The following is a 16,286-nucleotide window of genomic DNA, read 5'->3' as shown; positions in this document are numbered from 1 at the left end:
ATTTTTTCGTGAAAAATCAATATGAGTACAACTTGTGACGTCATAATGAAACGCAAAAACGTAAAATTTTCAACAAAATGGCTTATTTCCTATCTAGTCACTGTATAAGCTATAATTTATTGTGATATTGGTCAATAAATCCGAATTTGAAATTGACGCTAAAAATGGGGGCCATTTTAGGACCTTACCGAACATACTCCTTTACCCGACAATGCTACTCCCGCTACTAGCAATATGATGCTAGGTTGTTTTAATACATCTGTACTGCCTACTGATGACTTGGTCCTGAGTGTAAATGGTCATTCGATTATGTTTAAAAAATATTATAAGGCCTATCTGGCCTAATTGATTTCTAAAACTATGTTTCATTGTACATGTTCAACATTTTTCATTCAATTGTTTATTTCTAATAAATTTGTGTGAATTAACATTGTAACAGTAAATGTTAATTACTACACTTTCATACCACAACAAATACTGTATTTGTGGTACATGTATCACTTATATTTGTATCTATATAACAGAGAATAATTTTGCAATACCTTTTGAATACTATAACTTTTTAGATATTTAGACATATTAAGACTAATTAAGTAGATGTTGATGATATCCACTTGACATGCTTGAAATTCTATTAGATTACTTTTGGAGCAGTTTTGAGTCTTTGAAGCATGCTCAAAAAAGATCTTTTGTTGAAATCATTTTCATATTTGTCAATTTTTTTTTGCTTCGACCAGCTTTGGAGGAAATAGTATCAAAGAATTGATAAAAATCAGCACAGAAGTTTACTTCCTAGCTCATCTAGCCCCTAGCATCTTGTCAGGCATTGTCATTACTAAAAACCAATAAATGTATTCTAATCTGAGGAACAATTCGACCTTTTGACAATTTTTTTTACTAATGATACTGACGATCCTCCACAAAGTAATATAAATAGAACCATACAAATAGTAAGCAAATACATATAAAAAAAGATGCGGTATGATTGCCAATGAGATAAATCTCCACAAGAGACCAAAATGACACAGAAATTAACAACTACAGGTCACAGTAAGGCCATCAACAATGAGCAAAGCCAATTCCGCATAATCATCTATAAAAGGCCCTGAAATGACAATGTAAAACAATTTAAACGGGAAGACTAACAGCCTTATTTATGTACAAAACATAAATGAAAACGAATATGTAACACATAAACAAAAGACAACCACTGAATTACAGGCTCCTTATATCATGTTCTCAAATCTAGATATCATCTCCCATTTAGAAAAAAAAACACATGAAAAAATGAACCTAGAAAAATGTATTATGTGTTGGTCTCCTAGCTACAAAATGTATCCAAAATCAAAGATGTGGAACATATTCTATCATAATCATTTGGTAACTAATGCAATTAATGTCTCTTCCATGCCCGTCTTGAACATAAAAACTAAATAATAAACAACACTCCTAATGCTCAGATTGTTTGTCATCGTGCAACACAACTAATAACACCATATAGGAAAAACATGGAACTCCTTTTGTCATAAGACACTGTCAAACATCCAAACATACTATCCACACTCATATGTGTCCACACTTGTAATAATCGCAATTAATTTTTTCTGTCTAATCGGACATAACCTAAAAAAAAAGTATATTCCCTATAAGTTATCATGTGATTTTAGTGTATGATATTTAAAATTATCAATACCCAATAACAAAAATGCCACCTTATAGAGAATGACCAGAAGTAAGTAGTCTTATATGAAATAAATTATAATCTCCTGAAGAGCATTCTTTTATTAATTTTCCTTACTCATCCCTTTTCTGTGTCAATAACAAAGAATCACTATATTGGTCAATGAGAACAATTTCAGCCTTTCTGACATACTTCTGGAAATGAGTTCAAAGTATTCAGAAAAGTACAATTTTTCTGTGATGCAATTAGTTTCAATTCTATTATCAATTATTACTAATAGGACGTCACAATTATATCTAAACGTGAAGATAAAAATTAATAATGTTAGATTTCCCTTCGACTAGTACAAGAACAAATATATTAAAACTACAAAACAGGGGGGAAAAAAATTATCATCTTCAAAAGGAAATATAATAAATATATTGGTTTATAACATTAAATAAGTACAGATGAACTCAAGCAATAAAATTAAACCCCCTCTACAAAAGATCAGATAGGTATTTTGCAGATAAGATTATGTGGGTCAGGTACATTTTCGTCATTTAAATATTTGTTGATTACCAGAATCAGGTATAAACATGTCCTAATTAGCTTCCTGGAGAAGAAACAGGGGAGGACATTTTAGTTGCCATACAAACAACTGATTTAACTTTTGTCATAATAACGTTGACAGGTAAATGGTTCAAAAAATTAATTACTTCTGCAATTCGTCTATAAAAAAATTAAATATTCTATAAATTTATTGTATCCTGAAGTTTTTTTGTTCTAGCTACAGAGCATTTAAAGTCACCATGAGTTAGTGAGTGACAGAGGGAGAATAATGCTCGAAACTTGTCATTGAAAGATTGTTTTTTGTAAAAAAATTTACGTCAACTGCACATATTTCATGCATCATTAGACAACTTCAGCTGTGCATTGTGAACTTAAATTAAAAAATTGCATTGTATTCAGAAAAAAAATAAAACCACAATCATTTGGTCAATATTTTTGAATTGAGTCAAATCCCTTTGTCCACAACACTAGATTGAGCAGACAAATCATGCACTATGTTCTACTTTCTACAACTTAAGCCGTGTTCACATTGACCTTAAGTCAGTGTTGTGTTAGTGTAACTCACACATAAACTAAAAATAATTACGTTCCCATTGATCAAACTAAATGTTTACATTCAATTCAAAATATTTTATTGTTCAAATATCAAATGTACATTTAAACAAAGGGGTTGGACAAAAGGCAGTGCCTATACAAATCCTTTCCCATACAAGATGGATTGAATAACATGCATGATAGTATATAATTTTCTGATAAGTTAATAGATCATACGTTGTTGCAGTGAGTCAGGGGAGGCAATTCCCCCACTTCTTGAAGTATTTTATTGTGTATATGTATATAAATAACTATGTTAACAAAGTCAAAGCAAGACCTACTGAAGGTGGTGTCGAATTTTATACCACATTAATAAGTGTTGGTAAGGAATCAAGTAGATCATTAAGTGATTTTTTACTCAAATTCACAAACTCACTTCAACAAAGTTGTTCTATTTATATGAATAACAAGAATTGATTGTCCCTTTTTTGCAATACATAAGTAATTTAGTGTACCATCTTATTACATGACTATTAATTTCTTGATTTTTGAAAATATAATTACTAATACAAAAAATAAAATAAAATATACATAAATTTATTTGCAAAAAGATGCTAAACACAATTGGTTGTTTTTTGTGTTAAAAGTTAGGTTTGTCTTTAATTAAGACTAAAGAGTGGTACACTGTGGTTATAAGCTGATTTCTAAACAGTATAGTATCACATGAAATATTATAAAAATCTTCCAGTTTCATGAATATATTGTTGTGTACATATGTAAATATTTCTGTGTTTTCATCAATATTAAAGTCTGAGCAACCCTGTAGTAGGACATCAAGATTGACATTATTAAGGGTACTTATTTTTCTAAAGAGCTCATATCTCTGATAAATGTAAGATGGACAAACATAAAAGAAATGAAAATTATCTTCTACTGGATCTCCACAGGCACATATAGAGCTGTCTGACAAATGATCACAGAAAAGGTGTTGTTTTAGATCACTAGCCTCATTTCTTAATTGGCAGTGGATTATATTAACTTTACGTGAAAATGTTTACATGTAGTTTAAATCATGTTTTGTCTACATGCAGTCGATAGTGGATGTAGGCCTTGTGTAGATTATTTAAAGTGTACACAAAACTAGGCATTCAGAACTTTAATTTTCCCATGTATATTTAAAAAAGAAACGATTTTTATATAAAATTGATACTTAAAACACTTATTAATAAAGTTCTTTACAGAAATATTTGTCTAAACTTGATATATTTATTTGTTATAAAAACATTTTACGTAGCCTTATTAACCCTTTATCGACTAATTCATCAGCATTGCCGAACACATAATTCAATTGAAAAGGTCTTTGCGAATCGACTGGACTTACACACTGACAGAAATATTTGCCACTGGTCTTTACTCAAACAACGATTCACTCATAAATGCATTACTGAAAATGGGTGAGGTTAATTGTTTGTTTTTGTAGTATCTCAGATCTGTTACATTTTTTTAGAAATAAATAAAAAAACAACATTGCCCCCTCCCTTTGCTAGATACTCCTTGGAGAAAAAATATCATTTGAAACAAACAGGAAAGACAGAAATGTAGTGATCCTAATAACATAGCAATTCTTTTTCTTTTTCTGTAAGCATACTGATGCAGCCTTCATTTTAAATTCATAATCGAGACATCTTTAAACTACTGCCAATCATCCAAAATGACTTTCTTAAAGGAGCAACCACTTTACTTCAAAGGGGGGAGGTGGGTTCTGAGTCAGATTTTTTTTTTGCGCGAATGTTTTTTTTTTTTTTTTTTTTTCGATGGTACCAATTTTAAAAATATTTAACACTATAATGTATGGGGAATCAAATTGTGGAAAAATCCATTCCCCCCCCCCCTTTTCTTTAAAGTCAAATGGTTGTTACCTAACTGCTAGAAAAGTCGTTCGAAAATTTGAATTCGGTTCTACGTATTGAACATTTAAATGACATATAGTTTACAAGTGTGAACAAATCTTATGTACAGGTAGCTAAACAAGGTGTATAGATGTGAACAAATTTAATGTGAAACTAATGTACATTACATTAAACCAAATGTAAACATGTTTACTGTCATGGCGTTTGGTGTGAGCACGGCCTTATATGTAATTCTACACTAGACACAATTTTGTAAACTGAAAATCATGCCATGATTAATTTGATTTAAAACTTTAAACAACCCCCTACTATAGACTTCTACTTTCAAAAATTCTAGCTATTCTTACTTTCTCATTTATATACTCTAATCCAATAAGTAGTTAGTATGTATTGTACATGCTTAAAAAGATGTTTTGAAAATTTTACTAAGCCATAGTATTTTGACCCCCCTGGCATGGTATATTAACCCCTCCCCTTTTTTACACCTCCAATTTCAAAATTTTCGTTATTCTAGCTCTTTAACAGAGTAATAATACTCTAATAAGTTGTTTGTATGTATTTAACATGCTGGAAAAGATGTTTTGAACATTTTACTTTATAAATTCACTTAATTTAAGCCATGGTAATTTGACCCCTCTTTTACCATGGAAAATTGAAACTACCCTTAAATATATAAAATATATATAAAATATGTTTGTAACTACAACTACATAAAGTTGGAATAAAAGTTTAACACATTTATTGATGTTCGATTAATTGTATGAATTTCTATAAATTAATTTGTATGGTTTCAAGATTATGGTTTTGATTTGTTTTAAATCTTTTTAAATCTCTCTCATTGAGTCCATCAGGAACAAGAGTTCGTAACTAGTGCATCCCAAATCTCTCTCTCTTTTGTCTTCCTTGTGTATCCCAATTTTGATTTTTCTCAATGATTTGAAATGTCACGTTTTCAAAATCATGTCCTGCTCTTTAAAGGTGTCTTGTGATTGGGCAGTTTCTTTCTTTTTGTATAAAATGACCGATGGTTATTTAGTCGGATGTTAAATGTTGTTTCTGTTTCACCAATAAATAGTAATTTGCAAGTTCGGCACGTCAGAACATAAATACTATTTTGCATTTTGAAGTTATAAATATGTTGTATTTTTTCTTTGTGACAGTGCTGACGAATTGGGTTTCTATGTTGGCGACTTTTCAGCACTTAATACAATTGCCCCTTCTGCATGGTTTATAACCTCTAATTGTTGATACCTCCTGTTAAGATAGTTTGGATGTTACGAACATATCTTTGAGGTTTTTGGGTCTGCGGTAAGCCAAAACAGGAGGTGATGGGAAAATCTCTTTTAAGGAAGGATCATTTTCAATAAGACGCCAGTGTTTGTGGACAATGTATGAAAGATTTGTCAGGTCAGGATGAAACCTAACAACAAACATGATTTTATTTGTTTGGGCCGTCTTTTCTTTGAATTCAAGTAGGTTTGTTTGGTCTTTTTCTTTTGCTTTACCGAAAGCTTCTGAAATATTTTTGTTCTTATAACCTCTTGATTTAAGTTGTTGTCTGAGTTGCCCCAAACGATGCATTAATTTTTATTCCAATGAACAAATCCGTTTTAACCTGACGGCTTGGCTGTATGAAATGCTTCGGGAACACTGTTTTGGGTAACAACTCTTTTGAGAGAAAAATTGGTGTTTATCAGTTTTTTTGGTGTAAAGGTTGGTTGTCATGACTCCGTTTTCTAAACTTATGGTGGTGTCGAGAAGCTCAATTTTCTCACTTGAAACTTTAGATGTGAATTTTATTGATTGATGAAAGTTGTTACAGAAATCGAGAAATTCTTGCAGACGTTCTGCAGTTTCGTTCCATTTGATGTCGATGTCATCAATATAACGGAGCCAAGACAAGAGTTTGTATGGTACATTCCAATGGATGTGTTCTTCGAGACTCCCCATGAAAATGTTTGCAAAAGAAGGTGCCATTCTGGTCCCCATACTGGTACTGTCAATCTGCAAGTAGTGCTGCTCATTGAATACAAAATTGTTTTTGAGCATCTATGTGTTTTTTGTTGTTCATATCTGAAGGGATTTCATTCATTTGATTACTTATTTCTTGGTTGTTTTAAATTACTCTCTTTTGAAATATTATATATCAAAAAAATTATATGTATATAAATTAAATTAAATTTCAAAATGCTATTAAGTTATAGTTATTGACAACGCAAGTCGGTATATGGGATTTAATCTGCACAGCCCTGCTTAACCCAAACGACGTGGGAAAACATAATATTTGGGTGATTTATTGCTAGCACATAAATCCAGGTGTTCACTTACATTAATCATCCTAATTTCTTTATGTCGGATTTGTTGACGGTGAACAGTAAATCTTTTCCGTAAAGAGTTTCCTGTTTAAACCTTTTGTCTAAACATCAACCCAACAATGTTAGATCTGTAAATTTCGAAATTTTGTTCTTCCCTCGCCGGGATTCGACTCATGCTACTGAGATATGGTGACACACAGAAATAAGTATGTCTGAACCAGTGACAACTCTACAACAGATTTATCCATCGGATCACTAGCAGCGATGGTGATACATGGCTATGTACATTTCGTATTTACAACTCGTCTAAACATCAACCCAACAATGTTAGATCTGTAAATTAGCTTTTGCAAATTTTCGTTCTTCCCTCACAGGGATTCCAACCCATGCTACTGATATATTGTGACACCAAATCGCCTGCACTGTAACCGGCGCGCTAGACCACACGACCACCTGGGCTTAATAAAAATATAAATGTTATATTTCAAATAATTAAAGCATTCAAGCTACATGGTATAGTTATAATACTTCAATATAACTATCTTGAATGAAATCTTCAGAGCACTCATATCAAGCAAATATGTTTCTTTTAACCAATCAAGGAAAATTGACCTCCTCTCCTTGTATGAATGATTTTTATTCTATGTCAAGCTTTAGAATAATGTATAATTTTCTAATAATTGTCTAGAATGAAAAAAACAGGAGGTTCAAATTACCATTGGGGTCAATTTTCCAAAAAAAGGGGAGAATTTAATTTACCATAGAGGTATTTTGACCCCGGGGTCAATATACCATGATGTTCAAAATACCATATAACACCCCTGTCATGGTATATTGATCCCCAACTATAGACCTTCAATTAAAAAAATTCTAGAAATTCTAACCTTTGTATATAGTAATACACATGTAATACTCTATTAAGTATAGTTTTATGTATTTTACTTGCTTGAAAAGATGTTTTGAAAATTTTATTTAGCCATGGTATTTTGACCCCCTCCCATGGAATATTGTTCCCCCTTTTTTTTGGCACACCTCTTATTTCAAAATTCTAGCTATTATAAGTCCTTTACAAAGTAAAGAAAGAACTAGCCAAGGAATTTGTTTTGTCCCGGCCGATAAAGCTGCTAATAATATTATTATTGTTTGACGTAAATTTTACATTGAGGTTCTGAAAAAAGAAATCACCAATTCACCAACATTCCAACTGACTCCATTTTCAAAAAACTGTAACAACTGTAACAAATACATACTTTTAGCTACCGCTTTACAAGCAGAACCAAATACAATGAAAGTCCCAACGTTAACTATGTATTGGCTTCCGAAGCTACACAAAACACCTTTCAAATATAGATTTATTTCGTCTCAACCATGGTATATCGAAATTCCCTACAAAATTCTAGCTGTTATAACATAGCTATTTTTAAACTCCAAAAAGTAGTTTGTAAGTATTTGCTTGAAGTATACATGTATATGCTTTTCCATTTTTGAAGACAGTTCAGTTTTACCTGTAGATTTCATTATTGTTTTTTAGTGTTATTTGTTTTCTGTCTGGCCAATTTCTCTTTGTAATATTCACTTCCAATTGAAACTTTGTCAGCATGATTAAATAACTTACTTATTGTATATCTTTAGATCATGGCTTCAAATAAGCCTATACCATGTGGACCTTGTCAAGAAGGAAAAGTTAATACTAAAGCTAACATCTGGTGTTACAACTGTGATGAAGGATTATGTTCAGTCTGTTCAGGTCAACACAAAAAATTCAAAGGAACACGTGATCATAAAACAATTGATATCAAAAGCTATAAACCTTCCATTGGAGCTATCAAAACCGAATGCAATATACATGGTCAACAGCTCAAAAAGTACTGTCCTAGTCATTTAATGCCTTGCTGTGATGAATGTATTTCCACTAATCATTCAAAATGTACAGAAATAAAAAGTTTAGCAAATGTAGTTGAGAAAACCAAAATTGATCAATCCAAACAATCATTAGAGAAACAAATTAACTCAATCAATCATTTCCTGGAAAAATTGGTTACTAACAAATCTAAAAACATAACAAGAGGTGAACGAGAATATGAAAGCATACACAATTTCGTTGTTAAAATTCGAAAGGAAATAAATAGTCATTTAACCCGCCTAGAGAAGAAGTTATGCAATGAGGCAGAAACTATCTTAAACCAGGTAAAATCAGAAACATCAGATTTCATTACTGAAATTAAAGGAAAACAGAAAAACTTAAAGAAAATGCAAGAACACTTACATACAGTCATACCACACACTTCAAAACTCCAATCATTTCTAGGTTTACATCAGATTGAACAACAAGTACATCAATGTCAACGATATGTTGATGATCTGGAAGATGATGATAGAGCAAAAGAATTTAACATCAAAATGAAAGAAAATGATGAAATAGGAAAGATATTGAGGAAATCAGAATCACTAGAATGTTTAGGAGAAATAATGGTTGTTAGGACAGAAACAGCATTGGACAGAGAAACAAGTGTGAAGAGGGAAGCACAAGTAGAATCACAACAACAATCCAACATAAACAACATGACCATGAAAATAGAGACAAAGATAGAGATAGAGATCAACATAAAGGAGGGTATTAGTGACATGATTTGTCTGATGGATGGAAGATTTATAGTAGTGGAACTGTGTGGTAAAGTTAACCTACTTACTTCTGATGGTAAACTACAGAAACAATTACCTATACCTGGTAGAGCCTACTGTGTTACACAGATCAATCAGAACACTATATCAATAACTTATCCTAGAGAGAGGGCCATTAAGATCTTCAATATGGAGAATGAAACAGTTACCAAAGTTATCACATTAGACAAAGTATGCAGAGGATTACAATTCTCCAATAATTTTCTGGTTGCAGGTTTGTATGGTGATGAGATCCGTATCATAGACTTGGAAGGAAATACACTGAAGTCAATACCAGTTAAGTGTAAATCATCCCTGTGTTACTTTGTTTACTGTAATGACAGAGTAATCTATAGTGACCCTGATGGTGAAGCAGTATACTGTGTTGATGAATCAGGTAAACAGATCTGGAAATATACACAGGATTTATCTGAACCAGACGGACTTTGTATGGATACTTATGGTAACATTATTGTAGTAGACTATAACTTTCATCGAATAATAGTAATATCAAAAGATGGACAGGAGAGTAAAGTAATGATTAGTGAAGAGGATGAACTGGAGTATCCTGTGTGTATTTGTTTTAAACAGAATGAGTCATCAGGTTTTATTTGTGATTTCAATGGCACATATTTGGCAAAATTCCACTTATCATCAGGATAAAATTCACACTGGAGATTCCAATGATATTTTTTTTCAATCTATGAACCTGGAACTAATTATATAAATACCACTTGCATAGCTAATCTTTAGTAACAGAGAATTAAGTTCAGTGTATTTTGGTCAAAATAGAACAAAATTTCATGTGTACAATAAATATAGTTTAAAAGAAAATTGAAAAATATTTTAGATCAGTCAAATATTTTTGACAAATGAAGCATAAACCTTTTGAAATGGCCAGAAAAATTAAATGAAATATATTTTCATATGAAAATTAATTTCTAGCATTGAGCAATTGGGAGCTTTCATCTTTTTGTATTTAATGTTAATCAGTGGCAAAAAATAAAATGCCAAAATTCAGTATAATTTTGAGATCTTGTAGTTGAAAATTTGGTATGAACCAAGGCCTAATCAAAAGACAAAGATGTTTTACTATATATCATCATAATGCAGGGAAATTTTTGGAAGGGCTTTAATAGATCATACAAATAATTGTTATTTAAGGTCATTTCAACATATTAATGACATCATAATGTCAACGAACTGTCTAAATTATATCCTCAACATTAAAATAATAAGATGTGGTATGATATTCAAGATGCCATATGATTTCCAATGAGACAACTATTCCCTTAAGTTCAAATTAAGTGGATGTAAGCAATAGGCAACCATACTGCCTTCAACAATAAGAAAAAACCCATACCACATGGCCAGCAATAAAAAGCCCTGACATAAAAAATATGAAACATTTCAATTGAGAAAACTAATAGCCTAATTAAGAACAAAACAATTTATGAAAAACAAATTTTAGGAGAACAGATGCTGTCTCTTATCATACCTCCTCCTTTGTTTTTTTAAGATTACACGGCACACAGGTGAAGAGTTTTGACAATCAATCTGATATTTGTATAATTTTCTGTCTGGATTTGTTGTTCTGCATGTAGATAAGCTTTTTGGTATTTTAGAAGTTGCTCTAATATGTTAGTATGCCTTAAATGTTTGCATGTATGCTATTTTGTTTATTTGTGCTTGATTTTAGTTGTGCTTAAATTTTAGTTGTGCTTTAGCTTTGGCTTGTTTAGATATGTATTCTAGTAGTGCTTTGCATGTATTACAATATGTCTGTGCTGTTATATATCTTGTCTGCATGTTGTGTGTTTAAACGTTGTGTTTCTTTTGTGTTGTTTGTTTCCTTTCATATTTTAGTGTGAATTCATATTATTATAAGACATGTCACGATACTTATCTATCCCAAATTCATGCATTTAGTGTTGATGTTATATTTGTTATTCTCATCGGATTTTGTTTAATGCTTAGTTCATTTCTGTGTGTGTGTTACATTTTAATGTTGTGTCGTCATTCTCCTCTTCTATTTAATGGGTTTCCCTCGGTTTTGGTTTGGTTTTCTATCGATTTATGAGTTTTGAACATCGGTATACTACTGTTGCCTTTATTTAATGTTGTGTTTATGTTAGGGCTTATGTTTGTATTGTACTATGTTAACAGAATCAAAATAAAACTTTAGTAAGTCATAAGTGACGAAAAATAAGTAACCATTTTATGTCAGGCAACTGATTCTGATTAAGGATCATTAAGGATATGTATCATCAGATAAAATGCAATGTTTTCTGTATTTATTACCTAAATTTTACATGAATGTGTTTTTTTACATTTTTAAACATATATCATGTATATATCTTGCACTGCATTCTTAATTTATAACAATCTGGCACCTTTGTACGAAAGAGTGTTAATCTTTTTTTCTTTTTCTAGATGTCTTATATAATGTAACATGTACATGTATCTATTTCTACTTAACTTACAAGTTGCAAAAATCTTTTTATTTAAAAGATGATCTATATATATTTCCTATTACACAAATTTACCTCATTCCAAAAATTTTGAATTGTCAACATGTCAGAATTCCTAATAGTCCTACACACTATCTATTTTTTCTACAAAACTATTTTATAATGGTTCTTACCTTCCAATTTTCTTGTTTTCTAAATAACATTTTTATTTTAATGTGTTTATTTCTTACAATTAAACCATAGACATACATACAATATAATACATGTACATGTAAGATATATCAAATATCATTATTATAAATACATTATAGTACCGTATAGCGGGCTTATTAATTTTTACAGATGGAGAATTTGGGGATTTAGGGGCAAGAAACTATATTTTGGCAGATTTTTAAATCCTAGTTAAATATTTTGGCGGATACTGAAATTGTTTCATATAAAATATTGAAAAATTCTGAAGCAAGATTGGTTTCCAAATCTTATGTAATTTGACATTAATTAACAAGGGTAATTATCTGATAGAGTACCTTACTCTCATTATCTATTTGACACTAATTGATTAGGATATACACACGTGACAGTCATTTTATAGAATACTCGTTGTTAAACCTAACCTATACTGTTATTGACCTCCTACAGATGCCTTAGCTATTAGAAAGTAACAAAAGTATGCATTAATTTTCGTGGAATTTATTTTCTCAATTTTCTTTTATCCGCCAAAAATAAAAATCAACACCCCATGAAACAACCTGCTATACAGTATTACAGTTTTGATATCTTATCATTTTTTTTCATTGTTATTGTTCAAATACAAAATACTTATTTCAGTCTAAAGTTAGAATCACAACAGTTATTTCCGTTTTTATTTTGGAGTTCATTAGGCTTTTTTGTCCACAATATTATTTTAGCTATTGTTTGAAACTTACTTGTCACCAATCTCACTTAAAAATTATGTATTAATAGCTTATCCATTTTTTCATATGATTTTTAATAAAGAGTTTTATTTAATTCCATGAGTTTGTTACTTAAATACACAATAAAATATGGTTGTAGTGGTAAAAATAAAAAAGAAGATGTGGTATGATTGCCAATGAGACAACTGTCCACAAGAGACAAAATGACACAGACATTAATAACTATAGGTCACCGTACGGCCTTCAACAATGAGCAAAGTCCATACCACATTGTCAGCTAAAAAAGGCCCTAATATGACAATGTAAAACAATTCAAACGAGAAAACATTAACTACACAGCCAATAAAATGATATATACAACGAAAGGGTACTGAATAAAGTGTCAGCAACCTAACAACACATAAAACCACAAATAGCATTTTACAAGGCAGATACCAAGGGGGTAACCAACATTTATAACACAGTATTGAAATGAGTGTATTGTGAGAAAATCAACATGCCAACAAAAACATTATACCAAAATTAAAAAAACATCTTCAACAGAACTGAAATGATTGTGGGGTCAACATCAATAACACATAAAATACAAATAGGACATTTTAAAAACCATACTAAAATTTCAATATGGGGGAAAAGTCAACAATCCAACCACACATAAAGCACAGAAAATGTCTAGAAGAAAATTGAAAATGACTGTGTGGGGGTCAACAACTAATGACACAGATAGCAACAAAAGATGTCAAAAAGAGAGAGAAGAAAGCAAGGAAGTTATTATATATGAATAAGATGTAGTATGAGTGCCAATGAGACAACTCTCCATCCAAGTCACAATGTGTAAAAAGAAAACAATTAAAGGTCAAAGTATGGCCTTCAACATGAAGCCTTGGCTCACACCGAACAGCAAGGTATAAAGGACCCACTAATGACAAGTGTAAAACTATTCCAACAGGAACAACAACAGGCTAATCTGTATAAAGGACCCAATAATGACAAGTGTAAATCTATTCCAACAGGAACAACAACAGGCTAATCTGTATAAAGGACCCAATAATGACAAGTGTAAATCTATTCCAACAGGAACAACAACAGGCTAATCTGTATAAAGGACCCAATAATGACAAGTGTAAATCTATTCCAACAGGAACAACAACAGGCTAAACTGTATAAAGGACCCAATAATGACAAGTGTAAATCTATTCCAACAGGAACAACAACAGGCTAAACTGTATAAAGGACCCAATAATGACAAGTGTAAATCTATTCCAACAGGAACAACAACAGGCTAATCTGTATAAAGGACCCAATAATGACAAGTGTAAATCTATTCCAACAGGAACAACAACAGGCTAATCTGTATAAAGGACCCAATAATGACAAGTGTAAATCTATTCCAACAGGAACAACAACAGGCTAATCTGTATAAAGGACCCAATAATGACAAGTGTAAATCTATTCCAACAGGAACAACAACAGGCTAATCTGTATAAAGGACCCAATAATGACAAGTGTAAATCTATTCCAGCAGGAACAACAACAGGCTAATCTGTATAAAGGACCCAATAATGACAAGTGTAAATCTATTCCAACAGGAACAACAACAGGCTAATCTGTATAAAGGACCCAATAATGACAAGTGTAAATCTATTCCAGCAGGAACAACAACAGGCTAATCTGTATAAAGGACCCAATAATGACAAGTGTAAATCTATTCCAACAGGAACAACAACAGGCTAATCTGTATAAAGGACCCAATAATGACAAGTGTAAATCTATTCCAACAGGAACAACAACAGGCTAATCTGTATAAAGGACCCAATAATGACAAGTGTAAATCTATTCCAACAGGAACACCAACAGGCTAAACTGTATAAAAAATAAGAAACTAGAAACACTTATCAAAGAAATCAACATACATGAACCACTGAACAACAAATCCATAAACAAAACCCTATTGAAATAACTGTATGAGGTCAACTTCAGTAATACAACATTATATTTGCAATTGAAAGTTTCTCTTTATGTTTAAATTAGAACATGTGGTATAATTGTGGATGAGATAACCATCTTCCAGACACTGACAGGTCACAGTACCACCATGGCCAGGTTAAAGATTTTTATGAAAGTTTAACCCTCCCCTAACCTGAGATAGTACAATGTATAGAATACAGCAGATTATAATGAAACAAGAATGTGTCCATAGTACACATGGTACAAGGATGCCACACTCGCACTATCGTTTTCCATGGTCAGTGGACTGTAAAATTGGGTCAAAACTTAATTTGGCATTAAAATTAGAAAGATCATATCATAGGGAACATGTGTACTAAGTGTCAAGTTGATTGGACTTCAAAAACTACCTTGACCAAAAACTCAACCCTAAGTGGGACAGATGGTCAGACAGATGGACAAACAAACAGACGGACATACAAACGATAAACGGACACATGGACCAGAAACCAACATGTTCATAAATGGGGCATAAAAACTGTTATAATCAGTTGAAAAGGACTCGACTTGTCAGATTGATACAGAGCACAATATACTCCCAATCTTAGAGTACTAGCAGTTACTGAAAGCTTGTTCCAGTTTAATTACAACTGATAAAAAAATTCTGTCTCTCAATACCAGGCACACATGTACAGCTTACAATCCTTCCATACAACAAATATAGTTCATCTATTGCTTATTGTTTAAGAAAAATAGACCAACACACAAAACAACTGAACACTGAGCAAGGAACTGTAAAAATGATGTCACGGTCAAATAAAACCTGCAAAACTGACATGTACATCATAAAATGTTTCAATACACCAAAAATAGCAGACCAGTTGCATATAGAAATAGAAAAAAGACCATAACTCAAAAACTTAACTTTGACCACAGAACCATGAAATTGAGGTCAAGGTCAAATAAAACCTGCCAGTTGGAAATGCACACCTAATTATCATTCCTTACACCAAATACAGTAGACCTCTTGCAAACAGTATAAGAAAAACAGACTAAATCACAAAAAAACTGAACTGTAACCACTGAACCACAAAAATGAGGTCAAGGTAAGATGACACCTGCCAGTTTGACATGTAAACCTTACAATCCTTCCATACACAAAGTAATTTTTACTAGACCTATGGCTTATGGTATCTGAGATATGGACTTGACCACCATAACTTAACCTTGTTCACTGATAGATGAAATGAGGTTGAGGTCAAGTGAAAACTGTCTGACGGGCATGAGGACCTTGCAAGGTA

At 31.8% G+C, this 16,286-nt stretch overlaps 1 protein-coding gene across 1 annotated transcript; it reads left to right on the top strand.

Moving 5' to 3' along the window:
• The first annotated feature begins 2,222 nt into the window (after positions 1-2,222).
• Positions 2,223-13,132, top strand: LOC143059618 (uncharacterized). The gene is made up of 2 exons (XM_076233136.1): positions 2,223-2,354; positions 8,625-13,132. The coding sequence occupies exon 2, from the start codon at positions 8,628-8,630 to the stop codon at positions 10,314-10,316; it is 1,689 nt and encodes a 562-aa protein (XP_076089251.1). The 5' UTR covers positions 2,223-2,354; positions 8,625-8,627; the 3' UTR covers positions 10,317-13,132.
• The last annotated feature ends 3,154 nt before the right edge of the window (positions 13,133-16,286 follow it).

Source organism: Mytilus galloprovincialis, chromosome 1, assembly GCF_965363235.1.
Source record: "Mytilus galloprovincialis chromosome 1, xbMytGall1.hap1.1, whole genome shotgun sequence".
Lineage (NCBI taxonomy): Eukaryota > Metazoa > Mollusca > Bivalvia > Mytilida > Mytilidae > Mytilus > Mytilus galloprovincialis.
This window is presented reverse-complemented; position numbering and strand designations above follow the sequence as displayed.